At 39.2% G+C, this 25,748-nt stretch overlaps 1 protein-coding gene across 3 annotated transcripts in view; it reads right to left on the bottom strand.

Moving 5' to 3' along the window:
- Positions 1-1,352: 1,352 nt before the first annotated feature.
- LOC146706913 (heterogeneous nuclear ribonucleoprotein L-like) overlaps positions 1,353-25,748 on the bottom strand; it is a 48,618-nt gene continuing 24,222 nt past the window's right edge. The window contains exons 2-13 of one of the 3 annotated variants that reach the window (XM_085458210.1): positions 20,674-20,792; positions 17,418-17,655; positions 16,836-16,921; positions 16,417-16,513; positions 16,254-16,326; positions 11,778-11,837; positions 11,414-11,649; positions 9,485-9,606; positions 7,084-7,282; positions 6,428-6,485; positions 6,192-6,290; positions 1,353-3,582 (exon numbers count right to left, since the gene is read on the bottom strand). In XM_085458210.1, coding sequence (XP_085314336.1) covers positions 3,527-3,582; positions 6,192-6,290; positions 6,428-6,485; positions 7,084-7,282; positions 9,485-9,606; positions 11,414-11,649; positions 11,778-11,837; positions 16,254-16,326; positions 16,417-16,513; positions 16,836-16,921; positions 17,418-17,655; positions 20,674-20,792 — 1,443 coding nt within the window. In that variant the 3' untranslated portion in view covers positions 1,353-3,526. Of the gene's footprint in view, positions 3,583-6,191; positions 6,291-6,427; positions 6,486-7,083; positions 7,283-9,484; positions 9,607-11,413; positions 11,650-11,777; positions 11,838-16,253; positions 16,514-16,835; positions 16,922-17,417; positions 17,656-20,673; positions 20,793-25,748 lie in introns of all 3 variants that reach the window. The other 2 variants (XM_085458211.1, XM_085458209.1) reach the window with 2 other exon arrangements.

Raw genomic sequence — 25,748 nt, 5'->3', positions numbered from 1 at the left:
GGAGTGAAACCCTCCATACATGGTAAGGAGCTTCCTCGTCTTAGATTTCAGTGGCTTCGATCTCCTCCTTTGGCCAGCTTATTATTCCAGCAGGGTACATGATCACAGGCAGGGCATAGGGGCTGATAGCCTGGATCTTGTTCTTACCATTCAGCTGACTCCTCAGGACTTTCCTGACCTTCTGCAGGTCCTTGGTGGTTGCTGCTTTCCTGGCAGCCTCTTCATGGTTTCCATTTGCCTGTGTTGTTCGCCACAACACTAGTGTCGCTTCTGATGAAGGCTCTTAGGGTCCTGTTGATCTTGCACAGTTCTAAGCATTCATAGGCCTTCTTGTAATCCATCCAGTAGTGCACAGTCTTAGCTGGTATTCTTGCCATTTTTTTTGTAACCCCGCTCATGTATTGAGCCATGTGCATGCTCATCCTAGGTGATATGATGCCTGACAGGAGCTTCCATGTTCCAGCAGGTTATTGGGTGGATGGGACTGGTTCTATTCTGGCTGCTCGTGGAGTACAGTCAGCTTCTTCAGCCAGTAGGCATGAAACATGTTTTGGCCTGGTGATTTCCAACTCTTCATACTGGAGAATATCTCCCACTTGATGGTTACTGGAGCCTGTTCAGGGAGGTTGTTGTGGTCTGCACTTAGATCCACTAGCCACTAAGCATCCTGGGTTGCGTCCTTCTCAACCAGTTAGGGGGTTGCATCCTTCTCCCATATGCTTCCAGTCCTTTTCCAGTCCAACCTTAGTGGTGCTGTTCTCATATTGTTCCCCACTGAGAGTACACCTTGGAACGATCATTGTTCTATCGCACTTGGGACTTGGTACCCAATCTCTGGTGGGCGTGATAAAATTTCCCCCCTGACCTGTAGTTCTGGCTGCTCGTTGCTGTAGCATTTGTGTTGTACCCCATCAATCTCTAGCCGTGAGAGCAGTTCCTTCTTCCGAATGTTGAAACACTGAGCTACTAGTTGTTGCGCCTTCAATCTGAATGTTTCAAAGATTCCATCGGGCCCTCATCCTATTCGTGTAACCCCTTCCGCTGGGGTTACTTGCGTAGCAGCTTCCAACAGAATGTTCAACAATATGATACAGCAGAAAGCAAAAATATTCAGTTCAACCACTAAGGGTTTACAAAATGCGTGTAAAAAAAAAAAAAAGCACACTCTATACAGATTTTAAAAAAAGAACAAAAAGACAAAAGATTAGAAAAAGAAAAAATATTAAAAAAATAGAAAAATAAATTGACCAATATTACAGGAAAATACTGGACAATAGCAAACACAATATTAAGGGAATATGGGGTATATTGAATATTATTATTAAACATATTTCTGCACAACAAAGTTATCCTCAGTATTTTATTGATAATGGCATCATAGAGGACAATGCTGCTGATGTAGTCAAGAGCTTCAACAGTTATTTTGTAAATGTTGGACCAAATCTGGCATAAAGAATTGCAGAGCCTCTGTTGACTCTATCTAAAGCCTGATTGATAGGAATCCTAACTCAATGTTCCTTACAGCATGGGAAGAATAAGAAATAACTCCTGTCATAAATAAGTGTAAATACAAATCCAAAATACTAAAATTCACTTATCTAGTTCATTTTCACACTGCACAAGTTGAATTGAAAGCCTTTCTTGTTATTATACATAGTATAACAAGATTTAAAACAGCTCTATAAAATTATGTTTAAAGCAATAACCAACCTACTTCCAGACAATATTCTAAAAGGGATGGGAAAATACAATCTGAGGAGGAAAATAAATGTAAAACATCCCTTTATCTGTACGGTTTTAAAAAGTTATTGCATCTTGTATGTGGAGTATACCTGTGGAAAAGACTGGGTAAAAAGATGAAGCAAAATCCCAGTATGACTGTTTAAAAAGAGCCACAAAAATATGTTTTTCACAAAGAAGAGGGAGTATGTAGGCTTGGACCTGGTGCTGTCACCCACTATTCGTGTGTGTGTGTGTGTGTGTGTGTGTGTGTAAACATATGTGTGTATACATATATGTATATATGAGCATGTATGTATTAAATATTTGTAAATATGCATAACTCTTAACAGTATATTGGGATAATAAAACCATGTAACAAATTGGAAGGATTTATGAAAGGATAGGGCATAAACAAGGAGAAAAAGGGATTGATTATTAGTAGAAATATTAGTGGGATTAAATAAGCTTATGCTTCTTCCTAGTCCTTTTTCAACATGTTATTTATTATGATTATCTTGTTTTCACTATGTTTTGTTTTGATTGTGTTCTTCATTGCTGTTATATTATTTTTTAACATGTACAAAAAAATCAGACATTTGGCTAAGTGGTAAAGTTAGCCTGATCCAGACATGTAGCAAAAATTATGTATGTATTTACATTGTGGGTTAGGTTTTTTAAAAACTTAGTTCATCAATCTTTAAATCTTCTGCCTGCTTTGGTGTCTTTGGTTTCAAACGATGCAGGAACGTAGAAACAAAATAAAAATTCATGTTCAACGCATTTTTAATGATTCTATCTTGCTGGTTGATTTCTGTTAGTTAACAGAAATCAATAGTTTTATTAACTCTGTTGCTGTTCAGCGTCCTTTCATAACACAAATACATCACAGCAAAAATTAATTAGTTTGGTTTAAGCAGTGTATTTAAGGTTTGATTCAAAAAGTTTGGAAGGCAGCATTAGACAACATTATCCAGGAAAAAGAAGGTATGCTATATAATCCAACAACTGGAAGTGCGAGCAGTACTCATCAACAACCATAAAGTGCATAAATGTTCCTGGGGTTAATGTTTTACTTATAGTGAACATAACACACAGTACTTTACAGCAGTTACACCCAGCACCTTCTTTACAAAATATTATTTACATTTTGATGATGGGAAGAGTAAATACAACATCAGGGCGCTCACAGTAATAGTAAAAGCAGATATTTGTTTTTTTAAACAGACATGAATTTATTAGTTGAAGTTGCTGTTTAGCTTTAAAGAACTACCAAATGAGTTCAGCAGTGGTTTAGTGGTTTTGGAACAAACTGTATTTTTGATTTAATATAAGTTTATTAAAAGGCTTTTTTCATATTTTTAAGTTGAGGCAAAAGTTTGATGCAGGTGGGCTTTAATAATGATATAAGCTCTCTATATTTTCTCTTTAATTACACAAATAAAACAAGGTTGTTATCATCATTTGTCTTTGGACTGAACACAGAACTAAGACAAATGTTTCTAATTGCTTCCCATTAGATTTTTCCTAGTGTACTCCATTTTAAGCCCCTGTAAGGAATTTAACTAATTCAAACACTTTACATTCAAACAAATTACACCGAAACTATGAGATGAAATATTAACAAATGTTAACAAAGAAAAGTCTGGCTCGATTATCTAATTTTCAAGAGTGTCACTTATTTAGTTTATTGCTAAAATCTTTTTTTCTACATTGACCACACAGCAATCATCCATTGAAAAAGTAGAATTGTTTCAAGGAACAAATAAACTCTTTTCCAGTTTGTCCGGGCCATCTTGTTTCTGGGTCACAGATGGGAGGAGGTGGAGAAGCAGAGCTTCAGGGTGAAAGGGCTGGAGCTATCTGCAGGTTGGAGAAAAGATGTTGACTTTATTGTGAAAGACCACTCCTGACATTCAGTTTAACATCACAAACATATGAGACACTTTGTCCTGAAGTTTGAATAATGCTTATCTGTTTGATGGCGTTCTAATTTCTTTACTTAATTTTTTTTACCCAACCTATGTAAAGCCTCATATAATAGTGAACACAAGCTGTTGCTTGTCCAATCTCATATGAGAGGCTGCACTCTGCACTGACCATGCTGAAAGAAAGGGGAACTGAACAAAACATTATACCTTATGTTAGAGTGATTAGGACCTTGAAACCCATTCATCTTGTCTGTTAACGTCATCCTTCGTTCTAGGTAACTAGTCTTAATTTGTCTTATCTATTTTTTCTAACTTGAAGACAAAATAATTAATTCTGATTGTTGTAATTATCCTATTTCAGTAATTATTTTATATTATATGTATGTATATATATATATATATATATATATATATATATATATATATATATATATATTAGGGGTGCAACGATATTCGTATCGATATTGAACCGTTCGATACAGTGCTTTCGGTTCGGTACGCGTATGTATCGAACAATACAACATTTGTAATTTATTTTATCAACTTTCCTTCTGACGATGCTGTCTGTGTGGAGCGCTCAGTGAATCTGCGTTCGACTACTCCGCCTAGGCTGCACTGTCGAGCGCAGATCCACTGAGCGCTCCACACAGACAGCATAGTCAGAAGGAAGAGCGCAGGGCACCTCCCCCACCCTCCCCCACCCTCATTCAGATCTGGCGTTTGGAATTATTTTGGTTTTCATGTGACGTATGACCCTGAAGGTAAGCGAGTCATGGACTAAAGTAAAACAGTATGTTGGATGTGCCATGCAATGCTCAATTACATGGGTGGGGACTAGTGTGTTAGAGCAGTTAGCTCGTTAACGTGTTGGCCGTCTAGCCCCATGCACGGGGCGATCGGCGGTAGCTCGTTAACGGAGATTTGCCGTGTTGTGGCGTTAAGGTCATTTCAACGAGATTAACCTGAAAGCACTAGTGGGAACACAACGAATATGACTGCACATTTACGCCGACATCATCCTAGTGCAAAGACAAAAACAACAAGCATGCTACTAACTTTAGCCGAGTCATTTAGACAGCTGTCAGCACATGATTCTCCTTATGCTGCTGAGAATATAGCCCAGAAGAAGCGGATAGTATAGCTTTTATTTTGGAAAGAGACATTTCTCTGTAATAAACTATTTTTTCCAAAGATGAGTGATTCCTCAATCAGATACAGGGCTTGCAATATCGCTAGCCCGACGTCCTGGAGCTAGCGATTTTTTTCAGTCGGGCTACCAAAATCTATCTCTGCCCTGCCCGTCGGGCTATTGTAGGAAGGAAAAATATATGTCAATGCTTTTGCATTCTTTCAGAAATGTAGCTGGGTAATTATGTCATTGGCATTGGTGAGCCACTGTCAATATGTGACATATTGAAATCGCGTTTGAATTTGCGCTTGTTTTTTTGCTTTCACTTTGCAATCGTGCGAACTGTGTATAGAGAGCGACAGCACTGATCTGTGAGTGATGATAATTTGTGCACCAATTCCTCTGACATCGTCTTATTAATTGTTAGCTTACTATGCAAACATGACAAGTGAAATCTCCCGCAGCAAGCTTAAACATGTGAGAGGTTGATCGCGCAGAGAATCGCTGAGCTTATGTGAGTGCGTGTGTAAAAGCAGCAGGATATATATTTTAGTTCTGCTGAGCCAAATAAGACAGGTCAGGGTGAAGAAGTGACAGCCAAAGAAAAGCTTACCACAAAACGGAGAAGTTATGACAAATGAGACTATAAGGCAAAAAGAAAGTGCAGCTTTATGGTTTCATGGACAAAAGAATTTCTGTGGCTGCAATATGACGAGCTAAATAACCAGGGCTGCACATAAGTGGTCCGCAGGTGCGCATTCGCTGTCAAAATAAAAAACACGCACAAGGGTTAGGGTTAAATTTAAAAACTGTACTTTTGAGTTAAAATATATATTTATAATTTTAATAAATGACAAATTAAAAAGGCATGAACATTTTTTTTGTATCGAAAAAATATCGAACCGTGACACCAAAGTATCGAACCGAACCGTGAATTTTGTGTATCGTTGCACCCCTAATATATATATATATATATATATATATATATATATATATATATATATATATATATATATATATATATATATATATATATATATATATATATATTTTTTTTTTATTTTTTTTTTTTTTACTATAATAAGCTGTGTCTTGTCATCCTCTTTCCCCTTGTCCTGTGTCACAACAGAGTGTGACACAGGACACTGACAGTGTGGTTTTCCTAGTAACTCTAGTGATCTTCCTTGTGGTTAATAATTTTCAGTTTACCCTTTTGAATTTATGTTTCTTCTTGATTATTGGTACCAGCCGATAAACATTCTGCTTTAAGTCTGACTCAGTCATCCTCTGCATGTCTTGGACCCTCTTTCTCACTTTCTGAAGCAATATCAGAACATGTCTTTAGCAACTGGTTTCACAGGGACTGCCAGCAACCTGCTGTCAGCAGTTCTGAGAATCATTTGAATACTTACTGGGTATTCGGATCTGGTGGTGGTTGAGGACTGTCAGAGCCTCCACAGCTTCAGTCTTACTGTCAAACTCCAACAGACCAGACAGAGTCTTTGAGCTGGCTGCTTAGAGGAAGAGGAAGATGGGGGAAAGACGGAAATGTTTATAACAACAAAAACCACACGTGTACACACTGAATGATATCTCCTGATACCTGGACCTGAGGAGTTATTATCGCTGCTTAATTGGTTAAACTTACGTTTGGCATCAAAAACCTTGAACTTAGAGAATGCTGAAATGTTGTATTCAGTACAGAGCTGTTGGCAAGAAAGATAGAAAAGCATTTTTAAAAGCAATTCCTGCATTTTCTTTTGTTAATATAAAACCAAACTAAAACTTGACAAAAAGTGTTGGTTTTCAATGTTGGTTGTCACTGCTAAAAATAAGTTTACAGTAGTGATCTTAAGACCACAGGCAAAACTGAGTAACTTGAAGATTAAATCTCCCTGAACAAGGTTATTATGATGGTATACTAGGTTTATTGACACCTTAAAATGTCAAGATGTACCGTGTGTAAAATCAAAACATTTACAAAGTTTAATTTACTGTTTATTTTATTTTATATAGTAACAAGTCTATTCCATCTATTTATTCCATAGTAATTATTTGTTGTCTATTCTGTTACGTACACTGAGCAGAAAGAAAATAACTTGAGCCCATTTCTTTCTATGTGTGAATAAAGATGCTTCCAAACAAACAACCAACATACCACTCCTTATCTTTGATCTACTTAGAAAGTTCAAGGCGTGCCACAGTGGAGCGCATACTTGTCTACTTAGAAAGCTCACTTGGAGTAGACATTCAGTCTAGCATTTCTCCATTGAAATAATAAGTCTCATGCAGGTGTGGCCTTGCCTTTTGCAACTGGTGTTGATTGAGGTTTGGTGGGGCATTGTAGAAGTGCAGCACAGTGGCGGGTGGCTGGATGATGTTCCTGCTGCTCTGTGCACTGCTGAAGCGGTTGTTCCTTGTTAGACTAAAGTCCTGGTAGCTGCAGGTGCCGTCACCCAGCTCAAAGACCTGACTGGGAATCACAGCCTGTTGCTTGGACACACTGAGCAGGGTCAGATAAAGGGATGTGTGATAGACAAAGTATTGTAAGGACATGTTATCAGTGTGAGCCAAAATCCTATGCGTCAGTCTGCTTGTTAAGGCTTTTTCTACTTTCTGTACAGTATGATTTCATGGAGGGGGGATACCTTACCAATCAGAAGAGAGTTGGCTTAACATTAAAAAAGTGAACTCAAGTGGCTTGTTTCAGGTAATGGATAAAATAGATCTCCTTTAAGTTCTGGGCAGATAGTCACTGACTGAAGTAATGAAAAAATACAATAATGCAGTATTTCTACAAATTTGCAAAGGCTGGAACAGCCCAACATATTTTATAAAAAAAAAAATAGAGGCTAACTGCTGTTATTTATGTAAAATACAAGTGACAGCTTGTAGGAATTTTCAGTCCTTGGAGAGTTCTTGGATATCAGGTCTTAAAAAAAAAATGTGTTCCTTTCCTTTATTTAAACATGCACGTTTCTTCTCAGTTTTGACCTATGATCATGACATGAATATCACTAGAGCCAATGTCAGCATCATGTACTTTTAGGTAGCAGTTAAGATATTTTGTTATCCGGTCGTTAAGTCTGACGTCACTAGCCGTGTCTGGGCCTAAACTCCGCTGCAGGTCCATATATCAAACGATCACTGTGGCATTACTGAGAGTTGAAAAACTGTCTAAAGTCTTTCATCTTTAATAAAAATGATCAGCGTTCTGCTCTACCAGGTGTAACAATTGAGTTTAACATCCAGGCATCCATGAAAACGGAATTTATGACATTTAATGGAGTTAGAAGTTAGCAGGAAGTTAGCTCGCTAGCTTCTATCTAAATACAATATAGCATGTCCTGACCAGAGATGGGCAGGACATGAGATGATTACAGGATATGTAATCCAATTACTTTTTTCAAGTAACGAGTAGAAAAAGGGATTACTATTGCAAAAACGGTAATTAGATTACCGTTACTTTGCCGTAGGAACTCTGCGTTACTGCGTTACTAAAACCGTGACTTTTTTGCGAGAATGTCTCATGACAGTGACGTAAGCAAGTGCGTCGTTCGTGACAACAGCTGTGTGCAGATCAACAATATCGAGTGCGGGAGAGAGTATGAGCGTGCAGCGTTTAAAGCGTGGAAGTACTGACCTTACTTTAAGTTTGATTCCATAAAAAGTGACAAAAACATTAGTGTCCGTTGTGCGTGGGAAGAAAACTTCTATTTACAGCAAAAAAACCCCTAAACTTCCAAGTGAGCACCGAGTGCGCTACAACGTAATGGGAAATTCACAGAGAAACTCACGGATTCTTCAACTGACCGCTGCGGCACACCTGCACCAGAGCACACCTCCGCCTACCCCACTCCTGCTATACAGGTGAAAATAGAGCAAAAGGACCGCTAGTCTTTGACTTTATTTATTTTCTGCTGTGTTTTACTTGCATCTATTTGAAAGAGTGAGTTTAAACACAAAAATTTTTTTGCTTGATGCATGAAGTTAAAAGATTAAAACTAATAAAACAAGTTTTAAAAAGGAACTTTTCCATTTGATTACATTTTGTATGATGGATTATGTAGAAAAAGTAGAATTGGGCTGAAAGATCTATCGCTTTATTACCTATTCAGGTTGTAAATCGTGTTTTTAAAAAGTAACTAAGTAACTATGTAATGAATTACTTTTGAAAATAAGTAATCAGTAAAGTAATGGGATTACTTTTTTGGGGAGTAATCAGTAATTAGTTACTGATTACTTTTTTCAAGTAACTTGACCAACACTGGTCCTGACTGCGGGGTTTTGGAAACAAATTAAAACGTACAGCTCTGTTATCACTTCCAACATAAATGAAGAAGATATACTAGCTGGTATATAATGATGTGTTACGTGACCGCTAGCGACACAGCTATGTTAGCCTAATATAAACAAGCTAACTTTTTTTTAAAAACTGAGCTTAAATAAATGATTAGCGGTAATAAAAGCCGAGGGAGGTCAACAGTGATCACTGACTGTTTTAGGAGTTTTTTGAGATTAAATAGAAGAAAATACAAAACATTAAACATGTTAACAACACAAAAGCCATATTAAACGCAGACTACTTTAGGCCCGGAAGTAGGATTCGTCACGTCATCACTTAACGACCGGATAGACTACATCAGACTCCCTACCACAAACCCCAAGTGTCTTCAAGTCTGAAGCATGCATATTTAGTGCTTACCAGACGTTGAATTTCTTGCCAAATACTTTGATACCATTTAGGTGAGTCACAGCTCGGTCCACAGCATACTCATCACCCATCTCTACCAATGCTGTGCCTGGAATGCTTTTCATGAACTTCACCTGCAAACACAGAAGATATTTTCTTTAGCTGAAGAGCTACCATTTTGCAGCATGGTAGCTGCCGATAACTGCAGTATTTATTTATTTTGCATGAGTGTCACCATCCCCTTAACCCTGCCCCTACTCTCTCTACTGCAATTTTTTAAATCATTAATATTGAAACTAAAATATATTCACTTGCTCTGAATATAAAAAGCCATGGGTCACAGGAGAGATGAGATGTTGATTAGCGCAGGCTTGAAATTACATGCTATTGATGCCCAAATCACCCACCCAAACAAACAGTGGATGCAGCTTGAAGGAGAAGCACAGTGAAGTGGATAGCTACAAACTGCAGGCTAATTAGTGTTGTTGAAGACGTGTAAGAAATCAGTACTTCAACTTTTACTTGAGTAGTTTTTAACAGTAGTATTTGCATAGTACAGAATGTCTGTACTTTTGCCAACTCTGCAAAAGACCTTTTAAGATAGAAGCTACTCGCTTTTCTTTAAATGGCAGGTCAGTTGCTCTTTTTTTTTTTTTTAAAGTAGTCCATTTCCATTTTAACTGCCTTACTAATTCATACAATTACAGAGCACCATTCCTCCTTAGCAAACCATTTATGAATGCAGATATTATTATGATAATGATAATAAATATGATTGTGATTATAAACAGCAATGATGCTGTTGCAGTGATAGCTGTACATAGTGAGCAGTGAGTATAGCAGTGACAGTAGTACATGGTGTAACAGTAACAGATGGATAAACATATGTACATTTATAAATGACATACTGAGGAGGTGTAAAGAAATATGTACATGATGACTTAAGGACTTTCTAATACCGTACTAATGCTTAATAGTGGGACATTTTTATAAAGTGCCACCAATACAGTAAATGAACTTCGTAGACAGCTAATCTGTGGCTGTAAAAAAAATTTGAATGCATACCTTATTTCTCAGTACACCATCTGGGGGAACACCTCTTTAATGAATGAATGAATTAATACATGCATGGTTAAGGCATACATGAGAAGTTAATACAGATTGATGATGGTCCATGAGATTTGGCTTGTTTGTTTTTTCTTTTTTTATTAAGTTCGAACTGGCCCTGTGTTCACTGCCTGGCACTGTGGAACCCAACTTGCATTTGATCTCTACAGTCTAGGCAAAGGCACCCTGACTATCCATAGGTATTGAAATTAAATCCTTCACCCATTGTTGGACCCTACACTGGAGTATGGGTCGTAGGTTGGTCTTGGTTCAAAACAATGCCTGCTCTCATATGGCCAGAGTAAACAGGGAGTTCCTAAAGGACACCTCTGTGGCATTATGTTTTGGTCCATTTGACACGTCCCAGGTTGCACCTCAGACTGTTCAGAAGCTCAATGATGTCCTGGTCCAAACGTGGGAGGAGATTCCCCAGGACAACATCCATTGTCTCTTTAGGAGAATGCTCCAACATTGTCAGGCATGTATACAAGCACATGGGGGTCATACAAACTACTGAGTGCCATTTTGAGTTGCTACAAAATGGACTAGTGTGCTGCATCTTTTTTCACATTTTCATTCTGTAAGCTGCTAATTTTCATTTCCATCCAATGATGTGGCATCCTTTTGTTTTAGTATAGCTATCCAGAATTATTTTTTTCCATTGAGATCTGATGTTTTCTTTTTTTCAGCACTGTAAAAATAAACTAAATCATACATACCTAGAACATAAGTTATGATTAAGATTTATTAAAAGAAAATTATAGGAACTATTGTACAATATATGTATTTTCATATCAAGATGACCTCTAAAAGTCAGAGAGGATCCTTACACACCTTCTCGACATTGCCGTAGAGACAGAAGAGGTTGAAAATACGGCTGCAGTTCATCTTAACAGGATGGAGACCGCTCACCATGGTGACAGAGCTAGTAATGCTTTTGCCAAGGAAAGAGGAAGAGAATGTGGGGGAGGTCTTCTGGAGTAGCGGGTAAGAGATCCTCTCCTGCACCTCCTCGCTGTACCTCCAGTTCTGGCTTTTAGCAGGTAGAGGCAAGAGGGGCCAGTGTGTACCTGCAAAGATACGCACAGATACTCAGGGGATATTATGTGGTACAGTGGACTCACAGTAATTGCAGTGGAACAAGTGGAAGCGATAACATATTGGCAGCTAGACAGGGAGGGATGAAGACAGACAGTACCACCTCCGTTAGATGGATGCTCTCCCAATATGGCATGACGTTGTCTCCCCTTCCCCCGCTCTGTAACAAACAAACAAAGTGCTCAAATGGGGTGATACAGTACTATTAGGTCTTTAAGATAAGATAGGGCCAGATTATTCAAGAACTTGTATGTGAGGACAAGGATTTTAAGTTTGATTGCAGTTCAAAGAGGGAGCCAGTGAAGAGAAGGAAGTATGAGAGAAAGAATATGTTATCTCTTTCTGGCACCTGTCAGTACTCTTGCTGCAGCATTTTGGATCCACTGAAGGCTTTTCAGAGAGTCTTAAGCACAGTTGGATAATAATGAATTAGAGTAGTCCAGCCTAGAAGTAATAAATACATGAACTAGTTTTTCAGTGTCACTCTGAGAAAGGATGTTTCTAATTTTAGAGATGTTGTACAAATGAAAGAAAACTGTCCTACATTTTTGTTTAATATGCACACTGAAGAACATATCCTCTGGTCAAAAACAATTTTCAAGATTCATCAGAGTGTTACTGGAGGACAGGGTAACGCCATCTAGAGGTTAGATAGCATACTAGTTAGATAACATACTTGTAAGGCCAAGTACAATATACCTTCAGTTTTATCTGAATTTAAAGGAACGAAATTAGTGAATGCTGCCTGGTTTTCAGTCCTAAATATTACTTAAGTCCCGGTACAAGCAGGATTCAGGATTCATTGCACTAATGTTAATGGTAACTTGGTTATTTTGCTGCCTCTTCTTGGTGCTGTTGAGCCAAATAGACTCAGTGTGCTAGTGTGCCAAATGGGATCTCAACTTATTTAATACCCCTAATAAGACAAAAAGTAAATGTGGAGAAACTACTGCTCTTATGTTATTTTTGTAGTGGTTCATACCACTTGAATCTGTCACCATTTTGTGTATCCAGCCGTTTCCCCTGATTTTTTTCTCTCTCTGAATCTAAAGCACAACGTATGTACCTCCAAGTAAAAATGATGAAAAGCAGTGAAAAGTTTTATATTCAGAAACCTATAAGCACCAGAATGTAGCTGAAAATAGATGTCAATATTTCTTTTCTTTAGTTATTTGAAACATGGAGTATTTTAGTACTAATAGTACTGCTGTGTTTGCATTACAGCATTACATCACATCTATTCTATATGACTTAAAACGGTTAAGATATGGCATGATTTCCTCACCCAATAAAGGAATATTTAGTATATCAGTCTACTCTTCATTTTGACTTTTCTTTTTACCAATATAAGTAAGCCTTCAGACAAACGCAGTAGTGCCAATATAGTAAAAGAACAATATTTGTCTCGTGTCCAAAACAGCCTTATACACTTGTCTTTGAGATGAAGATATGAAGTGATATAGAAATAGAAATAAATGCAACTTGAATCCTTGCTGAAGTTCAGTATTTAAAACTGAGCTAAATTTCACTAATGAGAATTTTAAATCTAATTTATTAATACAAGAATTTTATCTTTATGCATATTATATTTGCAAAGTAAGATGACACTAGTCCCATGAACATTAGCTGCTACTTACTAGCTAATCTTAAAATTAACAGTCACGTTTTCATGGTCTTGTGCGCTCTCATCCTCAGATACTTAAGAAACCAAAAAAATCGCATACACCAAATCCTCAAATGACCCAGCCTTCACGGTTTACATAGGCTGGGTTCTTTGAGGATGCAGCCCTTTAATTGGGACACACCTTATCAGTCTTTTGTCCTTTTAATGTCATCTTAGTGCATTGACATTTCCAAGCTCCTCCTGAGGTTTTCCAACTGAACTGGAGTAAATTTACTCTGTTTATATTTACTCAGATTGCAAACAAAATGTATTGTGCTTTATAAGACACATTCCTGCTGTTTAAAAAGAAGATAATAATGTTCACTAGAAGGAATAAGTAAAATGTCAACATATTAATTTTACTTGACGTGAACCATCCATCTTCTTCCGCTTATCCGGGCCGGATCGTGGGGACAGCAGCCTAAGCAGAGAAGCCCAGACGTCCCTCTCCACAGCCACTTCCTCCAGCTTGTCCGGTGGAACTCCCAGGCCAGCCGAGAGATATAATCTCTCCAGCATGTCCTGGGTCTGCCCTGGGGCCTCCTCCCAGTGGGACATGCCCGGAAAACCTCGCACAGAAGGCGCCTAGGAGGCATCCTTGTCAGATGCCCGAACCACCTCAGCTGGCTCCTTTCAATGTAAGGAACAGCGGCTCTACTCTGAGCCCCTCTGGCAGAACTTCTGAACCTATCTCTAAGGGAAAGGCCAGCCACCCTTCTGAGGAAGCCCATTTCTGCCGCTTGTATCCGCGATCTTGTTCTTTCGGTCACTACCTACTAGAGATGGACCGATCCGATATTACGTATCGGTATCGGTCCGATACTGACCTAAATTACTGGATCGGATATCGGAGAAAAATAAAAAATGTAATCCGATCCATTAAATATCACGAAAGCACCTCACAAAACTTGCAACACGCCGTAACTCTCCTCAGAACGTTAGCACGTCGGAGCAGTGTGGTCACGTGATAGAGCGGCTGTGGCATGCGGGACCTGTCGGTGGTCTGGATAGCATGTGGAGCTTCGCTAGCAACCCGGCATTTCATCTCTGACAAAGTTATCCCCGAGAGAAGTAAAGCAAGTGTGTAAGTCCATCTCTGAATGTTTGTAAAGCATTCCTGCGTTAAGCTTAACAAGCGACTGCCTCTTCTTGCTGCTACTTCAATCATGAAACTGCTTAATGATCAGCTGATCGGCTTTTCTGTTGCGAGTCGTGTCTCTAGTTTGCTTTTGGTCCACTTTGCACCAGAAAGAGGAAACCAGCAGCTGAACAACAGCAGCACGTATAAGCTTGATCAGCTGTTGTTAGAATGTATTTAATATTACTTTCTACTCGAGGATCTTTTTCTACGTAGCTGACGCTGGTAACTGTGCAGGGGCGGATCTAGCAAAGTTTAGCCAGGGGGGCCGATAGGGCATTAACAGGGAAAAGGGGGCACAAAGACATACTTTTCTTTCTTATTCTCATTTAAAATGTCGAGCTTTTAATAAATAATTATCTGACACCCAAAGTTTTAATTTGATGTAAAATGAATAGAAGTCAATTACTGTATATAGTAACTATTAAGTCTAATATATATACCCTAGTAAGCTATAGTACTTTTTCCTTTGAGAAGGTACCATCTGTGCAGTCTGCAATTTTGTTGAAGAAAGATGTTGAATCTATTTAATATTTCTTGAAAAATAATTGATTTCTGTGCATTTTTTTTCACACTGCATCAAATTAAGGTTGATTACGTCGATTAAGCATCATGAGGTGGAGCGTGAGGGGTGGTTCCCTATTTTTTATTTATTTATTTTTGTTGTTGCTGGGAGTTGGAACCCTATTAGTTAGGTTGCTTAATATTTATGCTAAGTACTCTTTAAAATACCAGAATAGGGAGGATGGTGTAGGTTTAAGTTTATTAGATTGATCAGTATTGCTGAACTATGAAATATTTTTTTTTGCATACAGGTATAACAGAATAGCTTTAGTGTAGTTGTTGTTTTAAACTTGAGTATGAACTTATACAAAATGCAGCAAGATATTTAAAAAAACAGTTTTGTTGATTAAAAAACACTATATCGGATTCATATCGGTATCGGCAGATATTCAAATTTATGATATCGGTATCGGACATAAAAAAGTGGTATCGTGCCATCTCTACTACCTACAGCTTGTGACCATAGGTGAGGGTAGGGACGTAGATCAAGCAGTCAATTGAGAGCTTTGCTTTTACACTCAGCTCTCTCTTCTCCATGATGGAACGGTACACTGTCCGCATCCCTGCAGCCGCAGCACCAATCTGTCTGTCGATCTCCCGCTCTCTTCTCCCAACTCACTTATGAACAAGACCCCGAGATACTTAAACTCCTCAACCTAATCAAATTCAGCACCAGGTGGTGAGTTGGATGAGGTGGCGGGGGAGAACGCTGGACAGACCTGGTGCACCTAAACGTATAGTGAGGGTGTGCTGGGAATATCTGGCAGAGGCCCCAGTCTGTGAGATTTACAACGCACACCTCCGGCAGAGCTTCACCAGCATTCCGAGAGAGACTGCGGACATTGAGTCCGAATGGACCATGTTCAGCACTTCCATTGCCGAAGCCGCTGCACTGAGCTGCAGCCGCAAGGTGGTTGGTGCCTGTCGTTGGTTAACCCCCAAACCAAATGGTGGACACCAGAGGTGAAGGGAGCCACAAGGCTAAGAAGGAGTCCTATCAGGCTTGGTTAGCCTGTGTGGCTTCAGAGGTAGCTGATATGTACTGACAGTCCAAGCGTGAAGTGGCTCGGGCAGTGGCTGAAGCAAAAACTCAGGTGTGGGAGGAGTTCTGAGTGGCCATGGAAAAAGACTTTCGGACTGCCTCGAAGTAAACTTTAAAGAATATGCTTAAAGTGCTTTCATTGATCAGAGATTAAAAGAGGGAACGCTACCTCGGTGCAGGAGGAAGGGTTTGGTGTAATCCCAGCTGGTGTTGTTGTTGCAGATGACGTTCAGTCTGTTGGGCTGCAAGGGGCAACAGAGCACAGCACCTCTTTTTAGATGTGTGTTCATGTGCATGGGCATGACTGTGTGAGTGTATGTGCATGTGTTTACCCGAGCGTATTCAATCTTGAGTGTGCAGCAGCCAGCATAGATGTCAGCTCCATTCAGAGCCAGTTTGGCCTTCTGAGCATCCTTTACTGACTCAAATGTTAACAAGCTTGTTAAGGTTGACTCATCAGGATCAGCAGAGAAAAACAAGACTACCACAGCCCTCAGGATGATGCACTGTCAGGTTTAATGAAGTGAACTTTGATCTGGCATCAACAAAACACATCCAGTTAGCTATAATCCTCTTCTACCATCCTGTGTTCATTATTTTGTATCCAAACGAGTCTATTAAGCTCTGAACTGGAGCTTAGAAAAATGAAAACGCATGTTGGCATTTCTCTGCTAATCTGTGATATACCCCAAGCACACATGCAATTGTGTGCGCACACACACACATACACACACACACACAGTCAGGATATTCAACCATGGCCTGGATGCCGTTGCGTTTGAAGATGACAATACGTAGGACGTTACCAACTGGGTTGCACACAGTGTACAACACATCCTGAGAGAAAGACAGAGACCACACTGTAAAAACTGCAACGTACCTACTGGTCACCAAGAAAATGGACTTAAGAAAACAGAAATGGAAAATGGGCTTTAACGCTTAAAACCTTTACATTTATGAGCTAATTTTGACTAAAAGTTAAAAGCTTACATTATTTTACAAATAAGCAGTGAGACATTAGCACTAATCTAAATTACAAAGATATTGTTGAGGATGTATACACAGATAAAGAATGTATACACAGAGCAAAGGCACAGAGGGTTTGTTAATAATAGATGTCTGACAATGTAAGCTTGTATCGCTGTATCTGTATTCCTGAGGCAAACATTTTAAGTAATGTACAATGACTGTAATCATTATTAACGCAGGAGCAGGCGTCCTTGAAGGGTAAAAAGAGACCTGGTTAAAGAGTTTTAGCTCAGATAGCAAAAAGTTTCTTTTCTAACACAAGTTGAAGATATGGCAAGAGTCTTAGGTGGGGTAAAGGACTTACAGTGGAAATGGGATACACAGGGTTCTGTATGGACAACAGGAGGACTTTGTTTCCACTGGAGGGGTCGTCTGTGTTGGTGGGTCTGGTGATTCTCTGGCTGGTAGAGAAGTTAAAAAAAGCCTGCTGCTCAGCGACGTAGACAGCATCACGGGTTCCGAATGACACGCAGCGCTCAGCACTCTCCACGCTGTCAAATTCCACCAGAGCCTGACGCTTGAAAGGCATCATCATTACATAACTGCCGATAGCGGAGACAAATGTGAAGGTTAGAGAAGGTGAGCAAGTAAAGTAAAAGTATGCACATTTTTATTTCTATAGCATCTTTCAACATAAACAACAAGTGCTTCACAAGAAATTACCATAGTGTGCCAGAAGAGTTAATGAAATCCAAGTCGAAAATGATGACTACTGGCACAAGCTGCACTTTGAAATCATTTCAGCGGGTCACGCAGCTATCAACTTTTGTAACCTTGCATGTTTCGCCATTGCTGCAAAAGCAGGTATGAACTGATGTGACTGTGCGATCAGTCACATCAGTGAATATAGATCCAATCAAGAACACTTATTCTATACTGTAATTTCTGTCGTTATTATCTGTGATTAAGGTAAATCACAAAATCTCATGCACATGTGCCAACTGGAAGGCAGCCTGTTTCAGTTATTACCTTTTTTCCCTCTATTCTTTAAACTTTTGTTCTTAGTTTTTTGTCTTTTACTTATTAGTAGCGTGTTAGTGTGTTTCAAATTGTTTTCTCTCAAACATGTGGGTTGAGAAAGCTTTTTTTCACCTTATCGCTGTGGACTGGGGGTACGCATTTTGGAGGACTATAAATACCTTGGACTAAGCACAGATAATAAACTGGACTGGGTAAACAACCCAGTCCAGTTTACCCAATGGTGTCAGACAGGGTGGGATTTTGTCTCCAATTTTAATTAATTTATATGTTGATGATTTCTCCATGTAGCTGAGAGCCTGTAACACTGGGCGTATATTAGGTAAAACATGGATAAATCATCTTATGTATGCAGATGGCCTGGTTGTTTTTAGTCCCAGTAGTGCTGGATTACATGAGCTTAATATCTGTACTGAATATGGTCTGCATTATGATATAAAGTACAATGCTATTAAAAGTGCTATTTTGATATGTAGAACCAAGCAGGATAAACAGCTAGATTTCTCTGTGTTTAACTGTCCCAAAATAATATTGGGGTTCATAAAAAGGTGAAATACCTCGGTGACTTTATTGTTGATCAAATGAATGATGATGATGACATATACAGACAACGATGCAAGCTCTATTTGCAGGCAAATACCATTGCACGCAAATTCAGCTTTTGTTCAGTTCCAGTTAAAGTGACTTTGTTCAAAGCGTGTTGCACACTGCTATATACTGCCCCCTTGTGGTCATCTTAGAAGCAAAGTAACATGCGGACGCTGCATGTTACATATACATGATGCAATGAGGAAATGTTCAGTGCATAGTAAGCATTGGAATCCCTAGTCACATTTGGTGCTGCGCACCTGTAGATGAAAGAGCAGCCAGGCATGTGACTGTAATTAACTTCCCCGCCACAGGGTGTCATTGCTACACATCCCAATTGTATGTGTGCACATTAGGGCTGGGTATCGTCACTGATTTCTAGAATCGATTCAATTCCGATTCACAAGGTCCCGAATCGATTCGATCCACGATTCGATTCGATTTAAATCTGGGAAATTTTGACAGTCAGAAATATTATAATTCAGATCAGTACATTTACATATTTTTGTATCAATAAAAAGGAAGCTGACACACGCAAGACTTTATCACAGGTGTGAGCATCACAGCAGATGCCTTTGTGTCAAAGTAGCTGAAGATAAAACACAGAAAAACATGAAGGTGATTTTCCTGGCCTGGGATTTTATAAAAATATTCTGCAGTACATCAAAAACGAAAGAAAACCATTAATCAACATATGAACATTACCTCTGAAGTTACAGCGGTTTTATTAGAGACACGGCGTTTTGCATTTTGAATAATTTTAAAAAGTTTAAATTTGTTCAGTATTGAACAGCAGAAATTAGGTTTTCTTTTCGGAAGTAAGTAAAAGGGAAAAAAACAGCGGCCGACAGCGCTGTAAACAACAGTAGACTTGTGCGTAACAAGCAAGCGAATAATGAAGAAAACAGACAGACAGAGAGAGACAGAGAGAGGGAGGGAGAGAGAGAGGGAGAGAGAGAGAGAGAGCTGTGCATCGCGGTGGAAGCAAAACAGGAAAAGTCAGAGTGAATTCATGACGATGTTTATGTGAAGCGTAGTTTGGATCTTCTTTTGCTGCTGGTTCGGTCAATATTGTTTGGAGAGACATCAAACTAACAGCTTTAGAATCGGCGCATAAAGGGCGTGAACACAAAGCGCGGACCGCCGACAGATCAGAATCAGCGAGCTGTCGGCTTTCAGCCCCGAGCGTGAGAAAGGCGACATCTCACTGATTCTGATCTGCGGGTTTTGTCTTTGTGCAGAATCCGTGTACCTGCTCTCATTTACTGTCTTAGCTGTTTGGTGGTTCTTGAAATTTTGTGAGATGTCACCAGAGATTCTGGCATTTCGGGCAAAATAAATTTATATTAAAAAATCGATTCAGGATTTTAATGAATCGATTTTACGTTATCCAAGCCAGAATCGATTTTAATCGATGAATCGATTATAAAAACCCACCCCTAGTGCACATAGTCTACAGCAACATTTTGATGTTTGTTTCTTGCCAAAAGAAAAACTGCCCAAATGTCAAGACCCAAGGTTAATAACAGTGCATTAGCTAGTATATCCTACTTCACTCATTCCCAGGTAAATATAAAGAAACTGATTCACTGGCTGCCTCCTTCCACTTGTCAAAGTTGCTCAGATGTTTGACCATTTTTTTGTCATGAACTTTAGGAATTTACTGTTTATTTGGTACCTAATATATCCCACCATTTGACAGTGATAACTTTGCACGTCAGTTTTAGTCAGGGATGTTTCCAATTTTTAATGGGTCTTTCTAGTCATTTAACACTAGGAAGAAGGCATTTGTTTCATACAGTTTAGGGTTGCAGCTTGCTAAACAAGCTTTCTAGCACAAGCTCAAAATCATGTCATGCCTGTACATTGCAAGGTGTGCACTAAAAAAAGTCCATGATACCAAAGTCAATGTGCAATGCAATTCCAAGCTAAATGAAAGTGTGTTAATATTTTTTAAATGGCCTCAACAGTATTTAGAGTTAAACCAGGACTACCAGATGTTGCCAAACTTGTCAAGTGCCTCCACTAGGTCCCCTTCCACCACAGCATCGCAAAGTCCTCGAACATGGACAACTGGAGATGGGGGGATGCGACGACTGTCATCCAAACAATCCTGTAGAGAAAATAAAAATGAACTCAGATGTTTTCTTAATTTTACTTTGCACAAAGAAAATGTTTGCTTACTTGCGTAACCGGGGTTCTTTGAAAAGTGAGTTCAGTATCCCACTATGGTAAGCAACCTCTGGCATGACCAGTCACTTCAAGGACTTGCTGACAGGTGTCCTCTACATAAACATTCCTAAAAAGGTCCCATGAGGCAGTCATTCATCTGATGGAATGTGCACACAGCTGCACAAAAGGCTGTGGTCCACCGTGTTGGAAAACTGGACCTCTACCACCCAGTCGGACAACCCCTGGCGAGACATAGACTTACCTTTAAAGAAGGAGTTAAAGCTACAAAGATTTGGTTGCTTTTCCTAAACCCCTCAGTCCTGTCTAGATAATTGCTTAATGTATCGATAAGGCATAGTGAATTAAAGTGGTTCTGGCTCTCATCTGCAAATGGCAAGTAGAGAAAAGCTAATAAATGGAATGGACTGGTTCTTACATAGTGCTTTTCTACTCTACCTGAGCACTCAAACCACTTACAACTCTCATTCATACAAATACCTTTTCTATATGTAGGTGTGTTCTATCTAGCACTCACACAAATCATACTCCAATGGATGTATCAGAGATCAACTTGGGGTTACTATCTTGCCCAAAGATTTTTGGCATGCAGGCTGGAGTTGCCAGGGATCAAACCACCAACCATCTGATTGGGAAAATAGCAGGCAGTACCTCACTGACCCTTTTGGCTGATGCCAAAGTTAGCAATAGGATACTTTACTCAATATACTCTACAGGTGCAAAAGGTAGCTCTGAGTGTGCCTCTAGAACTTTGTGTAAATCTCAGGAGGGAACATAAACCTCATTAGAAGAGGAGTAGCCACAATCTTAGTCTTAATCAGTAATGCTCAGTATTGACATCTATCAATGATCACTGATAGCTATCAGTGAAATTGTTTGTTGCACAGTGTCTAGCACACTGTTGTTGTGGTAGACAGGCAGGTCTGCAACAATATATATTCTTGCGATAAAAGCTACATAATTACTGTGTTACAACAGTTATTTCTATAATCAGTAAAAACCCATGTTTAGGGAAATTTTGCAGTTATTATTTAAGTCCATAAATGAACATGAATTCCCAAAAGAGGGTCTTCGCTCAAAATCACTGGAAAATGAGAAAGTGAATACAAGTTAAAGATGAATGAATTAAAATGCAAAGAAAGAAAAACTGTGCATAGGCAAGGCACAAAAAAAGATATCAATTGAGTGTCATCATCAACAAAGTTGCCCAGCTCACACCAGAAAGTGGTGCATTGCATGATCTCGCTCTCCCTATATCACCAAATCAGGAAAAAAATGTAATGATGACAACCATAATGCCCATGGTTGAAGTCATGGGCCCGGATAGAAATATAACTTTGGTTCAATGACTGTGGCCTGAAAATGACAAGAGAGAAGTTACAAACATCTGCCAGACCCAAAGAGGACAGCAAGGACTTTATTGCCCAATTCCAGTATAATTTATTCAATTCAATTCAATTTTATTTATATAGCACCAAATCACAACAAAGGTCGCCTCAAGGCTCTTCATAGATACAGAGAAAAACCCAACAATCATATGACACCCTATGAGCAAGCACTTTGGCGACAGTGGGAAGGAAAAACTCCCTTTTAACAGGAAGAAACGTCCGGCGGCCATCTGCTGTGACCGGTTGGGGTGAGAGAAGAAAGACAGGATAAAAGACATGCTGTGGAAGAGAGACAGAGGTTAATAACAGATATGATTCAATGCAGAGAGGTCTATTAACCCTTTAAGACCTACCATAGAACCAAGTCCGCCAGAGCTTATATTATATTTCTACATGCTGTGGAGCCATTTTTGGGAGCATTTCAAGTTGCTATACATCAATACAACCATTATAGCCCAGATTTTAATAATATGTATTCATTAAGTGCATAGTAATTACATAAATTGCAAAAAAGTGCAATAAACTACAAAAAAATTGAAAATCGTTTTTGATTTTTTAACATATATTTGTAGTTAGAGAAATTTAAGAGGCTTATCCCTCAAAACTGTAAATACAAAAAAGTTGCACAAAATAGTTTCCCACCACAGGAAATTTATTTTGAGTGTCTTCATAGTTTTATTTTTGAAATACACCAATTTTTATACACTGCAGGAAAAACAAAAATAAATATTATACTGCAAATTTGCAAAAAAGCAGCATATGCATCAAAATAAACTATTTCCAGCAGTGCAATATGAGTCCTAAGCTTCCCAGAAACGACACAGAAAGTCATAAAGTCAAAGATAACTTTTAAAAAGAGCAGTATAGGCCCTGAGGCCCTGATCACAAAAAAGACTACATTTCCGCGAAAATGACGTCACTTCCGGTTTCGGGCAGGTAATGGCGGAAATGCAAAAGTTCGCGCTGACGTCTATTCCAACGTAGGAAGTGTTATGAACAGCTGATCGGATCGGTAAAGCCTGTTTCTGGAATATTATGTTTTTGTTCCTGCAAGCACTTTTTATGCAGTTTTTGCAAAGCTTTATGTGGAAGGAAACCGTGACCTAGGACAAGCTGATGGCATAAGATGTAAGTACAACTCCTCCGGTTTCATATGCAAAAAAAATTTTTGCGCTAGCTTACGTGGTTGCAGTGCTACTGGGATTTAAAAATAGTTACGCATAACAGAGCGTTCCCGCTCCGATCGGCTCTAAAGGGTTAATACATAGTCAGTGAGAAAGGTAACTGGAAAGGAAAAACTCAATGCATCATGGGAATCCCCGGCAGCCTACGTCTATTGGAGCATAACTAAGGGAGGATTCAGGGTCACCTGGTCCAGCCCTAACTATATGCTTTAGCAAAAAGGAAAGTTTTAAGCCTAATCTTGAAAGTAGGGATAGTGTCTGTCTCCCGAATCCAAACTGGAAGCTGGTTCCACAGAAGAGGGGCCTGAAAACTGAAGGCTCTCCCTCCCATTTTACTTTTAAATACTCTAGGAACAACAAGTAGGCCTGCAGAGCGAGAGCAAAGTGCTCTAATAGGGTGATATGGTACTACAAGGTCATTAAGATAAGATGGGGCCTGATTATTTAAGACCTTGTATGTGAGGAGCAGGATTTTGAATTCAATTCTGGATTTAACAGGAAGCCAATGAAGGGAAGCCAAAACAGGAGAAATATGCTCTCTCTTTCTAGTCCCTGTCAGGACTCTTGCTGCAGCATTTTGGATTAGCTGAAGGCTTTTCAGCGAGTTTTTTGTACTTCCTGATAATAATGAATTACAGTAGTCCAGCCTGGAAGTAATAAATGCATGAACTAGTTTTTCAGCGTCACTCTGAGACAGGATATTTCTAACTTTAGAGATGTTGCGCAAATGGAAGAAAGCAGTCTTACATATTTGTTTAATATGTGCGTTGAAGGACATATCCTGGTCAAAAATGACTCCAAGGTTCCTCACAGCATTACTGGAGGCCAAGGTAATGCCATCCAGAGTAAGAATCTGGTTAGATACCATATTTCTAAGATTTTCAGGGCCGAGTACAATAACCTCAGTTTTATCTGAATTAAGAAGCAGAAAGTTAGCGGCCATCCAGGTCTTTATGTCTTTAAGACATTCCTGTAGTTTAACTAATTGGTGTGTGTTATCTGGCTTCATAGATATATAGAGGTGGGTATCATCGGCATAGCAGTGAAAATTTATGCTATGTCTTCTAATGATGCTGCCTAGGGGAAGCATGTATAATGTAAACAGAATTGGTCCTAGCACTGAACCCTGTGGAACTCTATAATTAACCTCAGTGTGTGAAGAGGACTCTCCATTTAGATGTACAAATTGGAGTCTATTAGATATGATACAAACCACTGCAGCACAGTACCTGTAATACCTACAGCATGTTCTAATCGCTCTAATAGGATATTATGGTCAACAGTATCGAACGCTGCACTGAGGTCTAGCAGGACAAGCACAGAGATGAGTCCACTGTCAGAGGCCATAAGAAGATCATTTGTAACCTTCACTAAAGCTGTTTCTGTGCTGTGATGAGCTCTGAAACCTGACTGAAACTCTTCAAATAAGCCATTCCTCTGCAGATGATCAGTTAGCTGTTTGACAACTACTCTTTCAAGGATTTTTGATATGAAAGGAAGGTTGGAGCTAAGACTGCTGGGTCTAGAGATGGCTGTTTGAGTAAAGGTTTAACTACAGCCACCTTGAAGGCCTGTGGTACATAGCCGATTATTAAAGATAGTTTGATCATATTTAAGATCGAAGAATTAATTAATGGCAGGACTTCTTTGAGCAGTTTTGTAGGAATGGGGTCTAAAAGACACGTTGATGGTTTGGAGGAAGTAATTATTGACGTTAACTCAGAAAAAACAATTGGAGAAAAAGAGTCTAACTTAACATCAATGGTACAAAGGCTACGTTCACACTGCAGGTCTTAATGCTCAATTCCGATTTTTTGATCAAATCCGATTTTTTTGTCTCCTCGTTCACACTACAAATAAAATGCGACAGCAAACGCGCTCTAGTGTGAACGCTCAAAGCGGCCCGCATGCGCAAAAGAAGATGTCACACACAACGCGCTCTGTTTAGACCAAGAACAAACAGTATTGTTTGACTGATGGCCGTTAATATAAAGACTTCGGACTTTACGTTTCCCAATTTTTGCTTTAAGTTATTTTGTTATTTACATAATAATGTAAATAACCTAATAATGATCCTTATTGCTGTTTAAGAGAGGAGCGGTGCTTCAAAGGATAGCTGCAGATTTCTGTCAGAATCTGCAGATTATACAGTACAAATAAAATGTTTACGTTGTCTTCCCAACAGTTTCACTGACATCTACACTGGATGGCTAGGAAGCGTTCGCGATGTCTTCTCGGGCGCTGATAATTGGCTTCAGTCTTGTGTCGGTGACGTAAAAGGCGGATTTAATGCGACTTGACCGTTCA

The sequence above is a fragment of the Copadichromis virginalis genome, linkage group LG6 (assembly GCF_057382275.1).
Source record: "Copadichromis virginalis isolate Kocher_CV1m ecotype Utaka linkage group LG6, C_Virginalis_male_GT1.1, whole genome shotgun sequence".
Lineage (NCBI taxonomy): Eukaryota > Metazoa > Chordata > Actinopteri > Cichliformes > Cichlidae > Copadichromis > Copadichromis virginalis.
The sequence above is the reverse complement of the archived record's forward strand: the minus strand, read 5'-3'. Positions and strand labels throughout refer to the sequence as shown.